The sequence below is a fragment of the Alosa alosa genome, chromosome 20 (genome assembly GCF_017589495.1).
Source record: "Alosa alosa isolate M-15738 ecotype Scorff River chromosome 20, AALO_Geno_1.1, whole genome shotgun sequence".
In the NCBI taxonomy this organism is placed as follows: Eukaryota; Metazoa; Chordata; class Actinopteri; order Clupeiformes; family Clupeidae; genus Alosa; species Alosa alosa.
The window spans coordinates 18,626,896-18,647,270 of record NC_063208.1 but is presented as its reverse complement, the minus strand read 5'-3'; the positions used below and the strand labels follow the sequence as shown (position 1 = coordinate 18,647,270).

Below are 20,375 nucleotides of genomic sequence, written 5' to 3'. Positions count from 1 at the left end.
TCTGATGTTCTCTTTTAATAGAGATTTTGTGATCAGGATATATGCTGCAATACCTGTTTTACCTCTGAATCTTTAGATGCATCTATATAGACCTGTGTTGTATCATAATACATACTTCCTAGATATTGCTCTACGTTCTGATACACTCCTCCAGATTTAGCTATCTCTTTGGTTTCCATAATTACCATAGGAGAACAAAACAACCAAGATGGAGTTCCTACCAGGGGCACAGTCTTACTACAATTGATACCATCTATTTCCAGTTGGTTTGCTATTTTATTACCATCCCAACCAAAGCTACAAATCTGGGATCTACCATATTCCGTAATGACAATACGCTTGACGCACTACATACAAATCTACAAGAGAAGAAATGTATCCGTGAAGACCGCATCAATAATGTTGATGGGATAATTATCTGTGATCATGTTACTTAACAGTCTGTCATGCTTGTCAGCTTTTGTTGAAATAGGATTCTAGATCATAGGTCACACTTTCACCCACCCAACCACACAATACTGCTTTAAGTTCTCATCACGTATTCGGCCATATGACTCGGCCATATGATATGATTTGTTTGACTAGTGTGATCGCAGTATATGGGCACGGTGATGTCTACCAAAGACGTGACTTGCATGAGTAGGCTATTATTTTGACAGCAACAGTCCCCCCCGGAAGTTATCAGTATCTTGTTGGGCGATTGTCACCAACTTCCTAATGGTTTTGACCAGTGTACCTCAGTCTTTTGTTTTCAATAGTCGATTCTGCATTAATGAGAACACAAACAGACATGTATAATGCATGTTTACAGACAATATTTGATGTTAATAAGTAGTCCATTCAAAGTACGGGTATCTAATGCCATGGTATTTTTTAAAGATAGAACGAAGACGCAGTCATCCGATGATACTCGGTGAAAACATATGAGTAGCTAGCTAGGCTAGGTTTTTAGTTTTGATTTTAATTGGACACTGTTACTTAATAAATGAGCGTCTCTTGTCAATGAAAAGTCGTTGTCGGACTTTCTTGACAGAACCAAAACAGAGGATAACCATAGGCAGACATGGAAGGAGCCGACCACCACAATCCTTCGTTAGGTCCTCAGTCAGTTGTTGGGTTTGGAGACGGAAGGCAGGAGGAGGTGGAATCCACTTCAAGTGAGTTGCTTGTACCGACTGATGGCTTGGCAAATGGCAATTCAACTAGTGATGCGGCATCTAGAGGGCCTTCCAATAGAACTAACAAACGGAGTGCTCTTAAGAGAAAGAGTGGCCCCTCTACGGACTCAAAAGCCAAACTCAAAGCTAAGAGGAAGAAGTCTAAAAGTACCCGGACGCCCAGACCTAACTATACAATTGAGCAGGGAGAAGACATGCTCCTGATCATATCCAATGTCAGTCAGAGTGACAGTGTGTGGAGGCCCAAACCGAAGGGCCGCAAAAAGAAAATTAAGACACTGGTCAAGAAAAAAGGCCAAGAGAAAATTGCCAAAAACAAGAAGAAAAGAAAACGTGTCAAGCCTATCAGACGGACTGTCATAGTGAACACTCAATCAGAGGGCAGTGACCCCGATCATCAGATTGAACAGGCAACTGTCACCCCCTCAGACGATGGCACTGACCGCTGGGGTCAGAGACTCCCAGTAGAGGTGCTGGTTAATATATTTCAGTATGTTGTTCATCGAGATGGGGCAGTGCCATTCCTGTGTAGGTGTGTTAACATATTAATTATTATATGAATCATGTATTATATATTCCTGTGTGTGTGATATTCAGACTGCTCAATGGCTTTGTTACATTTTATTTCATTTTATTTTATAACTATTGCATTGTTTTGTAAGAGAGCAGAAAAAGTAATTTAGATATTTCCTTACATAGGATCACTCAGTGGATGAACACCTTTCACATAACAGGTTGTGTTTTCAGAGAATCAGTGGCGTGTTCTTGATCTGTTATTCTGTTGTACTGTGTGATTGTGAAGGGTGTCGAGGGTATGTCGGTTGTGGAATGATGCCGCATCCAGTCCTAGCCTGTGGCGAAGTGTTACCATGGGATACTGCTGGATAGAACCTGGCAAGAGTCAGCTCCCCAAAACAGAGATGAGGATCAAGGACACTGTAAGCTGGATAGCACAGAACAGGTCAGATCTTTTAGCATGGACTGTGTGCTCCCCCTCTTATCAGTGGGGTATACTACGAATCTCGATTAGTGGGTTAGCGAGGTATGTTGCGCTCAAAGCCAGGGTATGCTGTGACACGAAAGTGGATCTGTTTTAGCGTCGCTATATCACCATGGTATCTTATGCTCGCAACTAAACCTGGTCGGGAGGAGGTTATGTGCTAAGTTATAGCTCAAATCGTGTAATCTGCTGCCACTGACCAATCAATTGTCTTGAAAAACGAAGTTATCTCACGTGTAGAATTCTGTCATATATCTTACAGGTGGAGCTCCGCCTCTACAAACATTTTGGATCTCGAATGTGCTTTAATACTGTTGTGCGTGCAAGAAAGTTTTAAAAGGAAATAGGGTTGCAAAATTCCGGGAATTTTCAAAGTTGGAAACTTTCCATGGGAATTAACAGGAATATATGGGAAATAACAGGAATAAACGGGAATTAATGGGAATAAACTGGGAATTTTTAATATGGCAAGTTAGTCTATAACAGGGAACTTAAATGTAGTGGACAAAACCCCATCTTGCAGTCTAATATTCATTAAAACAACCTGATTTAATGCAATTTCAGTAGAATTTCTACCCTGCACATAATGTCAATCACATGCACACAGCAATCGGCATAGGCTGCTAGAAACCTATGGTGTGTTCATATGCATGAGGAAAAAATGTTCCAACCAATCAGATTTTGTTGTTGAGTGGTGTTGTGTATCTTGGGCAGTTCAGTGTGGCTAGTTTAGCACGCTAGTAAACCATAGGCAGAGAATGGGATTCCCGCTAGCATGCTAGCTAGCTTTGCATGCTAAGCTAAGCGAAATACGAACATACAAATCATATTGCTTATTACCAAACAAAACATTAATGTTTGTATATGAAACAGTTTGTATGAATTACCCAAAATTCCCAGTTAATTCCCGTAAATTCCCATTAATTCCCATAATTTCCTTTAATTTCATGAAAGTTTCCAATTTGGAATATTTCCAAAATTCCCCAGCTTAACTTCCCATGTTAAGTTTCCAAAAAGTTTCCGGAAATTTACCGGAAATTTTCCGCCCCTTTACAACCCTAAAAGGAAATCATGAAGGCAACAGTAGTTCCCATTACTGACCATTTAAAAACTGTGAGAGGGCCCAGCCGTAGGTACAGCACTAGCCATAGCGGAGCAGGCAGAAGATCATTGAGAAATAAACGTGAATTAAAGCGACTGTCTTAAAGCGACAGTGCACAATTTATACATTTGTTAAACAGCATAAAATTAGCAGTATTTTAAAACATACTTTTCATACTAAATTATAGGCTATAAAAAGTTTATTTTTTTATGCGTGTGTGTGGGGGGGGGGTTTGTGCGGCCCGCCGGCCAATTTTCAAAACCCAATGTGGCCCTTGAGCCAAAAAGTTTGCCCACCCCTGGGCTAGACACTAAAAATGACCACAGTGTAGATTACACTATCGCTCATAAATGCGGAAGTAATTGATTTTTAATATAGGCGGTCTTGTGCGTCTCCACGTTTCACGATTGGCCAACGTCATCCCAACACCGAGAACACACACATATCTGAGCTGAAAGCCTAGTTTGACAAATATATCACATAACTGCTATCGTAGTATCACTTAACGTATACCCCTGAGTCAAGGCTTTGTGAAGCCTCGATATGTCTACATAGCCTAGATATGTCTAACATGCTTCGGAGTATACCCCACTGGGATGGGTAACTGTTGTATGTTTGTTTATATTGTTGAGTTGAGCCTATTGAAGTTCAATTCAATATAGGTTTCTGCTGCTGAATTCTTCACCATTGTACACCTGCTTTGATATCCAGTGTCGATAAGCATGTTCAAATACATGCTTTGATTTCAAACTTTTCCCTTTCAGACTTTCTCAGCTCAGGGAATTTTCACTTTGTCACTGGAAAAAGAATGTGGACTACGTTGTTCAGGTAAGTACTTGTTAATGCATACGATTCATTGTACCATCAGTGCTTTTTCCCTCCATCGGCCAATGTACTATATCTCTTTTGTCATTAAATAGTGATCTTATCAAAAAGATTAGCCTTTTTTTATTCATTTTTCATTGGTGATTTTCTTAAATATTTTTCAGGTTCTATCTGAGTCCTGCCCTCAGCTGAGCTCCCTGAAGCTGTCCCATTGTACAGGCGTGACAGACCGATCCTTCCAGAGTCTGGCCAGCCACTGCAAGCAGCTGGATAGCATAGATGTACAGAACAGTGATGTAAGTTCTGCCAGCATCATTCACATAAATTACATTGTTATATGTAATACGTACATTAATACATCACAAATGTAGCAGGCATACAATTACATGACAACATAAGGGCTAGGACAGAATATGTTTTTAGAGTATCTTGTATGGTATGCACACCTGTATATCATTGGTGTGCTGCCTAGACATTATAGCAATAATGCATAAATTGGCCCACAACATACATTGCTGTCTGAAGCACATATTGTGATGCAAGTGATAATTGGCTCATACAAAAATGTAATTTATACAATTGATTGTTGGGATCCTTGATAAGGGTCCTTGATTATGATTCATGGAAGTGGTGTTCGAAGCTATAGCACACGACACGAAAAAAAACTATTGTAAATGCTCAGTAACCTGTAATTGCAAAATAGTGTTACTGTGCCAAATAAAACTATTGTTGCATCTGTGTTATGTTTGGGAACCATTCTGTTATGCGGCTGAAGAACTATATTGCTTGGCAGAAGAACAATCCTTTGTTATTGATAGGTTGTTATGTTTTTATCTGTGTGTTTATTTTTTGAAAGGTGTTTAGAACATTTTTATAACAGCAACACAGCTGAAAGTCGCTTTAATCCACAGCCTCTTAAAGGTTATGTGAATCAGGGCTAAACCAGAAGTGTGATGTAGGCATTTTTCATGGGAACCTTTTTTAAAAGTGTGTGCCCCCCCTCTCATCCCTCTTTAGGTCCAGGGTGAAGGCCTTGTCACATTCTTCGAAACCTCTGGTCATCAGATCCGGAGGATACTATTTAGCCATGGTTCAAAGAGCGAGAAACTGCTCACCGTCATATCAGTAAGCTGTCTACTTTTCTAGGTTTTGATTAGCACATAATATTTACTCAGTCAGTCAGTTACTTTCAGTCAGTGAAATTAGCTGTTGCATTCTAGACAATGAACTTTGTGTTGAACCAGGTGCTGTTCAGACAGAATATAGTCAGCAATAAATGGGTTGTATGGGCTGACAGACATACCCATTCTAGACAATGAGCTTTGTGTTGAACCAGGTCACTAGAGGGTGCTAGAGAGCTGGCGTATCGCATCTTCTATGGGGTTAAGGTAATTTTTTTATGGCAGGGATACCATGGTCCTTAAACCAGGTACTGGTAGCTTTGGCACTGTGTGCAGGTGCAAAGTCCTGTTGAAAATGAATGAAATCTGCATCTCTATAAAGTTGGTCAGCAGCAGTAAGCATGAAGTGCTCTAAAACTTCCTGGTAGACGGCTGCATTGACCCTGGACCTCAGAAAACACAGTGAACTAACACCAGCAGATGATATGGCACCACAAACCATCACTGACTGTGGAAACTTTACACTGGACTTCAAGCAACGTGGATCCTGTGCCTCTCCTCTCTTCCTCCAGACTCTGGGACTTTGATTTCCAAAGGAAATGCAAAATGTACTTTCATCAAAGAACATAACTTTGGTCCACTCAGCAGCAGTCCAGTGACATGCACAAATGCCAGGGGCATCACAGACGCGATCCTCACCTTCATGCAAAAGTATGGCCTATGTTGGGGATCGCCACAGATGGAGCGAGTGTTATGGTAGGAAAAAATCACTCCGTGTACACTTTACTCAAAGAAAAACAGCCCGATCTAAACCTTATAAGGTGCGTCTGTCATTCATTGGATATAGTGGCAAACAAGGCCATTGCTCAACTCCCTAGCAATCTAGACTATACGATAAGAGAAACCTACAACTGGTTTTCTCACTCAGCCAATCGTCAATCTGACTACAAAATTCTCTACGAAATTCTAAATGATGGAGAGTGCCTACTAAAAGTACGGTCACCGTCCACTACGCGTTGGTTAGGTGTAGCTGACTGCATCGACCGAATTTTGCAACAGCGAGATGCACTGAAGCTGCACTTCAGTCTCGCAGCCAGTGCAGAACACTGCTACTCGGCAAGGCTGTTGAGTGAAATGTACAGTGATCAAGCAAACATACTATACATGAACTTCCTTCGGCCAATCTTGGTGGAAATAAAAACAGTGAACAAGTTGGGTGGCACTGGGTGTCTTTCTGGATCTTGAGAGACTTTACTTGTCCACTCTAAAGAGAGTCGCAAAGCCCAGTGTTTTTTGAGTTAATAGCGACTGTCATCTCAGAGAACTAGATCTAAAATCAACTAGCATATACCTCTCCGCCCAAGACGCAGACTTGGGCACCACATTTCAAGAGGAGCTCAAAGCGCTGAAGTAAAGGAAATTATCTCTCTGCGGTGCTTCGCTTTTATCAAAGAACTGTTGTTCTTGTCCAGTCGGCACATAAAGCTAAACATCAATTGTCTTGTGGACACAAATAATTGGCTGGCACTGTGCCCCCTAGGGACACGAAGCAGCAACCTCATTGCATCATTGTATGCTACCTTAAGCCTCTGCAAACTTTTCTTCTTATAGTTGGACCACAATTGAGCAGTATATAGTGGTGTTATGTAGGTTCTAAACAGGGAGCACTTTGCAGAGTCAGAGCACATAGAAAACTTCCTTATAAGCATGTTAGCTTGAGAGTAAATTTTACAGCGCTGTCGGTATAGGTCTTTGTCATCTGTCCAATCATCAGATATGACATGGCCTAGGTATTTAACCTCCTCACACACATCAAGAGGGCTGTCTGACAAATAAAAGGTCGGGAAAGTTGATTTCCTGTCCTCAGCACTTCTAACTATCATTATATGGCTTTTCTTAGCATTATATGTTACGTCATAGTCAATGCCATACTGGGAGCACACCTTTAGCATCTGCTGCAGCCCAGCACTATATGGGCAGAGCAAGACCAGGTCATCTGCATGAGATGAGTAACAATAGTGTTGCCCACAAGGCAACCTGTATTTAACCTATTTAGCTGATTTGATAAGTCATCCATGTAAACATTAAATAGAATAGGTGACAAAATTCCTCCTTGCCGCACTCCGTTACTGACACAGAATGGAGCAGATACAACATTGTCCCATTTAACCTGGAATGTCTGATGAGCATACCAAAACACCAAAATTCTCACTAAAAAATTGGGAGCACCTCTTTCCAACAGTTTTACAAACAATTTTTCATGATTAATTAGATCAAATGCTTTTGATGCATCAATAAAACATAGAAATACAGATGAATTCAGGCTAGTGTAACTTGACACAATCTCTTTAAGAACGAAGATACACATGTCAGTTCCATGCTTCCTTTTAAACCCAAACTGATTTTCATTAGTGAGAACATACATTTCTAGTTTTGTTAAAAGTGTTCTCTCCAGTACTTTAGACAAGATACTGGCTAATGCAATAGGTAGATAATTGTCAATACTGTTAAGTTTGCCGGCCTTGTCTTTCAGCACAGGCACTAGTAATACAGACAAAATAGCATTAGGCAGGACACCATGAACAAGGCACCCATTAAAACACATGGAAAGCAAAGGACAGAGCTTTTGGTTTGCATATTTTAGATGCTCTGCAGTGATGCAGTCCATACCACAAGCTTTTGTTGTTATCCAACATATTAATGGCATCATAGATATCTGCTGCCCTAACTATCATATCTGCTGAGACATTACTATGTTCATGAAAGATTGTAACTGGGTTACTTTTGACACAATTAAACAGATTACGGTAGTGCTCACGCCAAAGCTCAGCTATTTTTTCTGGGCTACTAACACCTTCAATGTCAGACGGTAGGGGTGTTTTATTATTATTCATTACTTTAACCTCTTTCCAGAAGTCAGTAAGTCAGTATTGATATGATGTTCATTTTATAATAATAATAATAATAATAAAGCTTTATTTGTATAGCACCTTTCATACACAGAATGCAGCTCAAAGTGCTTTACATTTGAAACATGTAACACAATAATAGTCAGTCAGTCATTATCAATCCCTTTTCTTTGCTGTTTATGTTATACTCAGCAACATATCAAAATATAGAAAATGGCGTCATAAGACTGGCAGCCTTAACCCTCTTACCCCCACAAGCAGCCATATGGCAACTGTGGCAAGGGAAAAACTCCATATTCAGGGAAGAAACCTTGAGCAGAACCTGACTTAATAGGGAGCCCATCCGCTTCTGGCTGGCTCGCCCTCCAATAGTAGCAGATGTAGAATAATCTGAAAATGTAGTCTACAGGATAAGATGAGTTAACTAAAAGCTTTCCTGTACAGGTATGTTTCAGATCTTTTTTAAAATATTTACTGAACTTCGCCTGCTTGATGTACAGAGGCAGGGTGTTCCATAGTTTGGGGGGCATAATGGATAAATGCAGCTTCTCCACTTTGTTTGTGGAGCACTTTGGGGTGCGATTAAAAGATTAGAATTGGATGATCTAAGTTTCCTTTGTGGTTGATAAGATATTAAAAGCTCAGAGATATATGAAGGTGCTATGCCATTCAGAGCTTTGTAAAGTAATTAACATAACCTTAAAATCAATTCTATAGGAAATAGGGAGCCAGTGCAGTTCAACACAGGGGTGATGTGTTCTCTCTTCTTAGTCTTAGTTAAAAGTCTAGCCCCAGAGTTCTGTATGAGTGCCAATTTCTTTAGATGTTTTTGGGAAGACCAGTGAAAAGTGCATTGCAGTAGTCTAACCTGCTAGTGATAAAGGCGTGAATTAGCTTTTCTGCATCTTGTTGAGTTAAAAGGGGGCACTTTGGCAATGTTTCTCAAGTGGAAATAGGCTGTCTGAGTAACTTTACTGATATGGGGCTTAAAACTTAACTCTGCATCTAAGATGACACCGAGGAGCTTGTTACTTTTGGTTTGACCTGGTGTGCCAAGTTCCCCAGATTACTAAGAATAATATCTCGCTTTAGTTTTGGTCCAACCAAGTACCTCTGTTTTGTCATCATTTAGTTTCAAAAGTTTTGCTCATCCACTGATTAATGGAGGTTAGGCATGCAGTGAGGGAGCAAAGGCCATCTGGAGTTAGTTGGCTCCACAGAAAGATACAATTGGGTATCATCTGCGTAGCTGTGGAAGTTTACATTATGCTGACTTATGGCGTTTCCCAATGGGAGCATATATAGAGAAAAATAGCAGGGGACCAAGGCAGCTCCCTGGGCCACACCAAAAGGCAAGTCATGTTTTCAGATACATGATCTCCTAGACTGATATAAAAATCTCTGCCAGTAATGTAGGTTTGAAACCAGTTTAGAGCATTATCAGAGACCCACCCACTTTGCAAGTGAATTAGGATGCTATGATCAATGGTGTCAAATGCCGCACTCAAATCCAGAAGAATAAGGATTGAGACTTTGTTTGAGTGGTAGCTAGTCTGAGATCATTGACTATCTTTACTAGAGCGTTTCTGTGCTGTGATTTGATCTAAAACCTGATTGGAATTTTTCAAGGATACTGTTTTCGTTGAGGAAGGTATTTAACTGATTGCAAACAACTTTTTCAAGTACTTTGCTCAAAAAGCGATAGGATTTGATATAGGCCTGTAGTTGCTCAGATTGGTATGGTCAAGTTTTGACTTTTTAAGTAAAGGTTTCACAACAGCGGTTTTAAAAGCAGTTGGAAATATACCTGTTTCTAATGAGGTATTTATTACCTTGAGAAAAAAAAAGGGAGCTAAGCCTTCATATACTTTTTTGAGGAATGTAGTAGGGATTGGATCTAAAACACATGTTGAAGAGCGGTTTGAGTTATAATTTTACCAAGCTCAGATTGAGTAATAGTGCTAAGGACCTTAATTTTGGGGGCTGTTTTTGGGTGTACTATCAAACATATTACTTGTGTTACCAATAGCCTCCCTTATAGAAATGACTTTGTTTTTGAAGAAGTCTGCAAATTCTTACATCTTAGAGAGGATGCCTGACTGAGTGTGTCAAAAGGTGTTTGATGCAATAGCCTATCAATGGTAGAGAACAACACCCTAGAGTTTCTACTGTTTTCAGCAATTACCTTAGAGAAGTGGTTCCTCCTCTCATTCGAATAGCTCTATTATAATTTGCAATTTTTTCTTTTAGAATGGTACGGTGAACCTGTAACTTAGTTTTTCTCCATGTTCTCTCAGCTTTCCTACATGATCTTTTTAGATCATGGATATTTTCGTTCATCAAGGTGTCAGTTTGCTACAGGGCCTTTTTAGTCTTTAAGGGTGCCACTCTGTCAAGCAGAGCCTAATTCACGCGATTAAGAGCCTCTACCATTTGATCAATGGGATGATGTAAAATATCTAAATTTATGGAGTCTATAAGAGCTATGAACTGCTGTTCTGCTCTCTAATGTCCAAGTCGCGATTTGATTGCAATTTAGGGATGAATTTTTGGAGTATGTAGTACAATATTAAAAGATACACAATGATGATCAGACATATTTATATCATTTACTGATAAGTCTGTGACTTCTATCCCTCTGGAAATGACTAGATCGAGGGTGTTGCCAAAGGTTGTGGGGTGGGTCCTGTAACATGCTGCTTTAGCTCTAAACTGTCCAACACATTAAGGAACTTACTGGCTTTAGCATCAGTTGTCTTATTGACATGAATATTGAAGTAAGCCATTTACAATTATCCGATCATAGCTAGTGATGATGGCGACATAAGTTCAGAAAACTGGTCGAAAGCCAGTCCATAGTTTAGGAGGCGGTATAAGGTTAATAGAAGTACAACTGGGTCAGCCTTCAGAGTGAGGGCAATATACTCAAAAGGCCGAATGCAAAGCCAAAAGTTGACTCGTGTGCAACTATATTTGTTTGAGAGAATGGAGGCAATTCCACCACCTCGTTTGCCTTGTCTAATTGAGTGGAAGAAATTATAATTTGGGGACAAGTCTCAACAAGAACAGCTTAAGCTGTCTGAAGTCAGCCAGGTTTCAACAAGAAACAGAAAATCCAATTTTTTTTCACTAATAAAATCATTGATTGCAAAGGTTTTGGTAGTAAGTGCACCTATATTTAGTAAACCCATGTTAGCTGAAAATGCCCCTGGCTTTTGAGGAATATGCTGAGGTATGGAAAGAATATTTGTTAGGTTTCTAGTTTTAAATTTGTCTTTTTCTTTTTACTATCACGTTGGGTAGAAATCAACGTTGGAATAGAACTATAAGCATAAGTCATGCTATTGCATGACACAGCTTGATCTATGGTAGTAGTATTGTATGTTACCCTGCAGAAAACATTCTCAGACCCATCCACATGTATAATGCCATTGAATCAATACCTGGGGGCGTGAATCTGTAATATTTTCTACAGAATGTCAATGTCTCAGTGTGGACGCTTATGTTGTCAGAGAGTAGCCTGGCTCCATGTTGGTTTGGGTGGAGACCATCAGCTTCAGCATACTGGGCTCTCCCAGAACAAGCCCCAGTTGTTGACATAGGGGATGCTTAGGGAGCGCAGTAGCGTTTGAGCCAGATGTGGAGATCCGAACAGTCTGGACCATCTCTCAGCACCTTTTCTGTAGGTAGGGAGGCCCAGAGATGACAAAGCGTTTTTCTGTGCCCATCAGAGTGGTGATGAGAGTTTTGTAGTTTTCCTGCAGTGCTACTGACTGCTTATCTCTGATGATACGTTAGGCGCTCACGCGTAACGATGATGTTGTTGACCTTGGTGGGGTGGGCCAGGATGCTTGGGAGTTTCTGCTGGATGTCAAGGACCTTGGCACCAGGGGAAGCAGTGACCTTGGAGAGGGACAGCTACATGATGGGGAATGCAGAGGTCTCTAACCATGGAACTGCCGATGACCAGGGTGGAGGTTGATGAGGTCCGGGGAGGGGGTCGAGGGCCGACTTTGAGGGAGGACAGGATGGATTGTCGGGGCTGGAGGGGCTCCTCATCCCCGTCCAGAATGGCATGGCGATTTTGGTATAGGTTGGGCTGGGCCTGAGGCTCGGACCGTCTGCCGTGCTTGTGATGCTTGCTTCGCCCCGGGCGGCTCAGGCTGGTGTGGAGTGGAGCTGGCCAGCAGAGCAGGCTTGGTTCTCAGCAGAGGCGGGAGAGGCAACAGGGGACAGAAGTTGCATTAGTGCATGGCATGGTTAAAGTATTGGAGGACAGAGTGAAATCAGGGCATCTGGCATTTGTATGTGTAAGAGAAATGTGCGTGCCTACGGAGAGAAAGGTGTCGAGGAACTGTTCATCCCCTTCTCAATCTGATGGAGAATTATTATTCTGGCCAGTTCCACTATCTTTTTAAGCTGAGAAGGGCGCGCCTTAGTGTAGCCTGGTGCACAGCTGAGGAGGCATCGTGTGATGTACGCTGGCTGGCGAGGGCTCGCGGTGTCAACTGTTTTTAAGCGTTTGTTTGCTGGATTGGCTCGATATCGTGCAGTTCCTTGATAACTCGAACACAGGTAGCGGGTAAGTAATCTGAGAAGATCTCGCACTTTTATATTGAGTCACTAGTTTTGAGAGGCGTTAGAAGGAATTTTGATGCTTTCTTCTTCCAGATATCGTTTCCTTGGCGGTATTATTTTGCAGCCCTTGATACTGGCTTAGCGTTTAACGTTAACGATTTGACAGAAAAGTTTTGGCGATCAAGGTTATAGAGTCCGATAATCCAAAGCCTCGAAAGCAACAACAGTTTATGCAAGAGTTTGTTCACGATATAATCAGCCAGTAAATCCGTAGAAAGTAGATGGTAACAAGGAGATTTATGCATGATGAAAATGTTGTTCGACATTTTTTAAAAGCCTGACAATGTATTACATTATGTTTATTCAAAGATGTCAGAAATGTTTTTTTTTCGTGACATCGTTGTTGGGTGGTTTTTTGCTGAAGTGGGCGGGTTTTCCAACATGATTGGGCGGAAATCACTCAATCTAATCTGGCAACACTGAAAGTGGGATATAGTGCAACTGCTTCCCCAAAACAATTCCTCCATAACTGTGTATTTAATCGTTTGATATGTGGATAACTTTCAGTGGACTAAACAAAGGGGAAAGATTTTGTTATCACAAGGCTAGCTGGTTCGTTATATAGCCAACTTTGTTTGCAGCAGCAGTGAAGCTGAGTTTGTTGTTAACATTGTTGGTAACTGTCAGGGAATTTAACCCCAACATATAGATACAAGAACCACACGTAGTATGGCTTTGCCCGCGAAACTCTGGTAATTAAGAGGAGAGCCTGCTAATGTAAGGAAGAATTCCTCACATCATCAGTCTCTGACTCTGCAGCCCAAAAGCTGTGTCTTTTATTGTACAGATGCACACAGAAAATAGGAAGCAAGACATAGCGACTTCATTGTGACATACTCTTATTCATTCCACACACAGACAGGGTGCAGTTTCCTGTCTGTCTGTCTGGAACTGCACAACAACATTTAACTTGAACTCTCTGTTCTTAGAACTCAGCATAATAATATTTCTGCTTACACAAATGGTTATACAATGATAATAATAATTTCCTTACAGTAACGTAAACGTTTCTTCAGTTAGGAGCAGTAGCCTACTGTTTTTTTTATGTTGCATTCATTTTCATTGGCAAAAGCTAGCCTAATATGCATGAGAACCTACATTCAGGGTTCTCAAGTCTCACACAATGGGCGTGAGACACACGCAATTCAACAAGTTCACACGCTCACACACCACACCTTGCATTTCTCACGCAGAAATATTACTAGAGATATCAAGGTATCTGCATAGTTATTAGAGGCGCAAGGATACCAGAGGATTTTTCGCAAGGTTCAGACCTAGGTTCTCACCACTGGAGCTAAGCGGAACGAAATTCATCTGGCGAGAGTCAGGTTACTACGGAGCCCCTAAGGGTACATGAGCAAAAAAAAATCTAAAGTTTAGTTTCATATGCTCATGTGAAACTTTCATGTGCTCACCTTGAACTTTCATGTAGCAAGACGCGTGAAACTTTCATGGCGACGTGAAACTTTACGAAAGTTTCGTGTGCACACGCAAAACCTTTTCACATGAAAGTTTCATGTGAGCACATGAAAGTTTTACGTGAGCACATGAAACTAAACTTTAGATTTTTTTTTGCTATCTTTTTGGTGCTATCTACACCACCTCCTTGGGACAGATTATCCGTTCACATGGCTTCTCATACCACTGCTATGCAGACGACACACAGCTCTATCTATCCTTTCCACCTGATGACCCCTTGGTTTCAGCACGGATCTCGGATTGCCTCTCAGACATAGCTACATGGATGAAGGCACACCACCTCCAGCTGAACCTCTCAAAGACTGAACTGCTGGTCCTCCCAGCTAAACCTACCATACACCACTTACATCAACATCAAATTTGACTCCCTGTCTGTTTCACCTACCAGGACTGCAAGAAATCTAGGAGTTGTTCTCAACAACCAACTAAACTTCTCAGATCATGTTGCCTCAGTCGCCGGGGTCATGCCGTTTCGCGACTCTACAACATATGGAAAATCAGGACTTACTTGACTCAAGATGCTACCCAACTTCTGGTTCAGGCAATAGTCATCTCGCGACTCGACTACTGCAATGCCCTCTTGACAGGTCTCCCAGCCTGCGCCCAGTGAAACCACTTCAGATGATCCAGAACCCGGGGCGCCTGGTCTACAACCAACCCAAAAGGGGGCACGTTACCCGCTGCTCATCCAGCTACACTGGCTACCTATGGTATGCCCGCATCAAATTCAAGGCTCTAACGCTTGCCTACAAAGTAGTCTCCGGTTTTGCTCCCACCTACTTGAATGCCCTCATACAGACATACGCTACCTCCAGACCGCTCGCGGCCCTCAGATTTTAACGACGCCTAGCTCTACCACCGGTACGCTCAAGCCAATCAAAACTTTTCTCATCCGTTGTTCCTCGTTGGTGGAACACACTGCCAGTTCCTACAAGGGCAGGGACATCCTTCTCCATTTTCAAAAAACTCCTGAAGACCCAGCTCTTTAGAGAACATCTTCTCTCATAGCAACACTTACAACAAGTCTTACTGATCCTAGCACTCACCAGCCGTCTTAAACTGACAAGTAACTGTTAAAAACAGCACTCAATGATGCACTTATTCTTACTGTACTCTAATGTTTTTAAATTGTCCTAAAATTGTTGAGAATTGCTCTAAAACTTAAACTGTTTACCATGTTGTTAGTCGCTTTGGCTAAAAATGCGTCAGCCAAATGTAAAATGTAATGTAGAGTACTCCTAAGAGCCCAAAAGATTCTGAAGGACTCTTCTCATCCTAACAATGGATTATTCCTACCGCTGAAATCAAGAAGACGCCTATGTAGTCACAAAGCCAGAACTGAGAGACTCAGAAGTTTTTATCCCCAGGCCATCCGAACTCTGAACTCACACTATAGCCTACTGACTTTGCACACATTCACTCCTCAGCAATCTCAAACATTTCCCAACTCTGAACTCACACTATACTGACTTTGCACATTCATTTCACACACACACACACACACACCCAAACCTACATGACTTTTAGCACTTTTACATCCCTCTCCCTATGCTACAGACCTTTTATTTATTTTCTTATTTCATCACACGTCAAAACACACACACACACACACACACACACACACACACATATCTGACTTTCTCCAACTTTTGCACATCTCCATAGAACTTTTTATTTTTGATTTCTCCTCCATCTATCTACCCATGTCCTTGATTGCCTAGCCTTTCTGCGCCCACCACCCACCCCACCCCCATCCCCAACACACACACACAAAAACACACACACTTACATCATCATCACCTCACATACATACAGCACACTGCTTGCTACAGTAAGCCTCCCTCTACATACTTGCTGCACACTGCCCTCCATACATACACAGCACATTGTCTTCAGGATCTTCTCCAACACACATCCTCTACATACTTACAGCACACTGCCCTCACCTACCCCACACATACACACACACACACACACACAGTCACTGCTCCACTCTCCTCCCGCCCACACACACATCTTCACTGTCACTGCTTGCAATAGTAAGTCCCTTCACCATACTTGCAGTACACTCCCCCCCACTCTGCCCAAGGTTTCTTCCTTGGTAAGGGAGTTTTTCCTTGCCCCTGTTGCTCTTGGGTGCTCCTTGTTGGTGCCCCCCGCCCAATCCCAATCCTAATCCTTATGCAGCCCTTGCCACTTAATCTACTAAACCCCTCTTCTACTGCACTTTACCCCCCCCCCCCCAGAAATAGACTGAGACCATTTAAAGGCCTTTGCAGGTGTTTTGAGTTAATTAGCTGATTAGAGTGTGTCACTAGGTGTCTTCAATATTGAACCTTTTCACAATATTCTAATTTTCTGAGATACTGAATTTGGGGTTTTCATTAGTTGTCAGTTATAAATATTAAAATTAAAAGAAATAAACACTTGTAATATATCAGTCTGTGTGGAATGTTAAGTGAACTATTAGAAAGTCAACAGTCGTTTGTCATCCACAGAAAGGCTGCTGTCCTGAGCTTCGCTCACTGGCAATCAACACCAATCTCAACACTGGATTCTTTCCAGCTTCCCATCTGCATTCCAGCTTTGCAGATGGGTTGTCCCAAGCTTCAGGTGCATGTTTATTTTTGTTTTGTCTGTATCCCAGGTACAGGTACAGGATGTACAGGTAAATTAAATATGTTGCCAATTTCTTCTTGTCCTTTTCGATGTTGTTTTTTTAATTAAATGCTTGTCCAGGATCATTATAGTCTAATTGCTCAAGTATTTTTCTTGGCAGCACACATTACAATTCAGTCAGAACTACATTGATACTGCTCTGATTTTGACTAAAGACACTATTCTATCTACACTATGGGTCTGTGTCTGTCCCTGTATCTCAGAGCACAATGTTAGCATCATACATGTGATTCCTACTGAGAGTTTACAGAATTAAGCGATGTATGCATTCTCTGCACTGTAAGTTACTTTGGGTAAAGCAGCTAAATTGCACTTTTGACTATTCTGCTCATGTGACTTGAATTTTTTGTAATTTCCCATTGTCAGGTTTTCAGCATGATGAACGTGATGCCAAGGGCCAAGACGACTCGGAACGTTCCGACCTCCACTCTTGGCTTTCCTATGTTGGAGGAGCTGTGCATCGCAACCTCATCTGTGTCCTTCTTCACGGATCAGGACCTGAACAGTCTGCTCCACGGTTCCCCCCGGCTGCGAGTGCTGGACCTGCGAGGCTGCTCGCGTGTGACCCCTACTGCCCTTTCTGCCCTGCCTTGTGAAGGTGAGCCAAAGTTTAGCCTGCACTGCTGTATGTCTGAGTTCAGAGTGTTGACATTAACAAAACAAACTCTCAACTATGCTGAATGTTATGGGTGTTTAATGTAATGTAAATAATCTGTCCATAATTATAAAATATACTTTTTATTGTTTAAACGAGTAAATGTTGGAGGTGTGTATCAGATACAGTGGATAGTGTACTTGTTTTTGACGTGGTGGAAATGTAAATAATCTGTCCATAATTATAAAATATACTTTTTATCGTTTATATGAGTAAATGTTGGAGGTGTGTATCAGATGCAGTGGATAGTGTAAATAACAATGCAAATGTGTTAGACTGTGTATGAGTACACTAACTATTGCCGTCTAACATGCATTTATTGATATTTCTTGTTATTGTTTGTGAGCCATTGACTCTATGTTGAGTACTGTTTTCTTACTTTCTCCACCCCTCCTCCCGCTCCAGATTTAGAGTGTCTGTTCTGGGGCCTCTACTTTAACAGCACATCAGTGGCATCTTCTAAAAAGGGGCTGCACCTGCTGACACAAAAGTGGAGCCGCACGCTCCGTGAACTGGACATCACCAACCATGCCTTCTCTGAGGAGGACCTGGAGATCGCCATTGGTAACCTGGCCCTTGGTGAGGGTGTGGAAGGCCTGCGTTCACTGAACCTCAGTGGGACCAAAGTCACTTCACAGGCCCTCAGGTACACCACAGCCACACACAGAAACCTCTAGTCCTCTAATGGGGTTTTTGTTATTGTTATTGTTCCACAGAAACCTCTCAGTGGAACAAAATAGCAGGAAGGAAGCGTGGGTGATGATACGCCAAAACATTCCAGTTACTCAGTATCAAATGTGTTGCCGCTTGTCCCCATCACATTGCAAGTTTTTATAGACATGCCTGCTCATGAGTACAGAAAAGATAGCTGTTGCTTTTGAAGTGGAAGAAGAGCACGTAGACATATATAAATCCATCAGCTTGTCTTACTCTATCAGGTGATGCTGAGATTTGTTGTCTATGTCATAAAGTTTTATACCACAAGTTGTAACTTACTCTCCATTTTTCCTTACCTTAAACCATGTCTGTTCTCAGGTTACTGATTGGCCATGCTGTTGCTCTGGACTACCTAAACCTGTCATCATGCCGCTACCTTTTGAGGGGAATGAAGAAATTGTACCGTGGCCAGGAGGATATACGCCAACTCCTGGACAAATTAGAATAGAGTTTTAGGTAACACATTTCAGTCACCAACTGAACATCCAGTGCTCCTGTAAATGGGTTTATTGGATGTTCTGGATATTGTGGTAAATAATAGACTAGATCATCAGTATTTGTCATTAAATTGTAATTTAATTGAAAGTGATAAGATGCCACTGATCACTAATTCACAGGAGAAATGTGAAGACTGGTGTTCTACCATACATCACCTGTCACCTAAACATTAAGTTTTTGTGCTGTACTCTGTCAGTCTTCTTTTTGTACATTATTATTGTTTTTATACTACAGTTTATACTTATGAAATAAACATTCTCAATGCTCAATACATGACGTGACATCCTCAGGCTACTGCACCCTTATTTGAAATGTATAATGTAAAGACCGTAAAGATGACAAAAATGAAAATGAAATTCGCCTTTTACAAAATGGTGGACTTACGTGGTTCGCGCAGATCTGATGAGAAAATGTTTGGGGAGGTATGGGGTTACTGAGTTTACAAATCACGCGCAGAGGCGAACGCATCTTGATGCGTTGTCAGAGCCCCATTAAAAACGTGTGTGATCCAACAACAAATGTGAATGCAGCCCCTATGCCGCGACGCAACGCGAAGCGTCTGAAATGTCAGCTGGAATGTGAGCCCGGCGAGGAGATGCTATTCACCTTATTCAGCCCTGCCCATTTTGTAAAATTCCACGTTGTCTTTAAACTTCCGGTCGGCTAGCTACGTCTAGTTAGCTTCATTGGGATAACACGGCAGAAGAGGATAGAGAGGCTAACTTACAGAACAGCCGCTCCAAAGTCAGTTTTTTCCTAACTTCAGATAGGAAAGCTGTATAACAGAAATGTCTTACGTCACCAAAATCCTAAATAAACGTTCCTAACTTTAGGATGACCCATAATATATGATGCCAGTCATCTCGATAGAGCTCTGCTATCTCAATGTATCGCAATGGATGTACTGCTCAATCGGAAGTTCGGAGACAATGTGGGCAAAGCTAGCGCCCCCATATTTGCGCGCGGAATAAGGTAAATAGCAAAGGCTAATATGAATAACTAAATAGTTGAATGAAATACTCCTAAACTGGGCTGGTGCGTTTTGTTGAGTTCGAAGACAAAAGCAGTGTTTGTGGCCTAGGCTGCAGGTTAAAACATTTCAAAACAATTTTACAAAGGGTAAGGCTATTTGCACCCCTGGTACAATTAGCAGTGTATGCTATTCGTACCCTGGTGCAATAAAAGTGAATTCTATTCATACCCCGGTCACACAACAATGTGTCCTATTAGTACCCCGTCTGGTACAAATATCAATGTATGCTATTCGTACCCCGGTGCACACAGCAATAGTACCCCGTCTGGTACAAATATCAATGTATGCTATTCGGTGCACACAGCAATAAGTACCTCGTCTGTTACAAATATCAGTGTATGCTATTTGCACCCCTGTGCATTTAATCTGGTATATTGATCACACAATGTAATAATATATATATATATATATTTTATATTTTTTTTTTTTTTTTAAACAAGCAATATGTTTTTTTGTTTTTTGTAAGTTTAATTTTAAATGTGACGCGATATGACAGCATTTGAAGTGTCAGGTCCTCTGTAGCTAATACCCACAGAGTAAC

General features: G+C 41.4%; 2 protein-coding genes across 2 annotated transcripts in view; one reads left to right on the top strand and one right to left on the bottom strand.

Annotated features, from left to right (window-relative positions):
- The window catches only part of slc52a2 (solute carrier family 52 member 2), a 40,100-nt gene extending 21,427 nt beyond the window's left edge, over window positions 1-18,673 (bottom strand). The window contains exon 1 of the mRNA XM_048228990.1: window positions 18,600-18,673. The gene's annotated coding sequence lies outside the window, so the exon portion shown is untranslated. The remainder of the gene's footprint in view (window positions 1-18,599) is intronic.
- fbxl6 (F-box and leucine-rich repeat protein 6) lies at window positions 584-19,077 on the top strand. Its single transcript, XM_048228994.1, is given in 10 exon segments — window positions 584-1,710; window positions 1,981-2,139; window positions 4,045-4,108; window positions 4,270-4,401; window positions 5,123-5,230; window positions 16,751-16,810; window positions 16,812-16,865; window positions 17,298-17,529; window positions 17,992-18,232; window positions 18,622-19,077. Coding segments are annotated over 10 exon segments (1,827 nt in total). The 5' UTR covers window positions 584-1,063; the 3' UTR covers window positions 18,752-19,077.
- The last annotated feature ends 1,298 nt before the right edge of the window (window positions 19,078-20,375 follow it).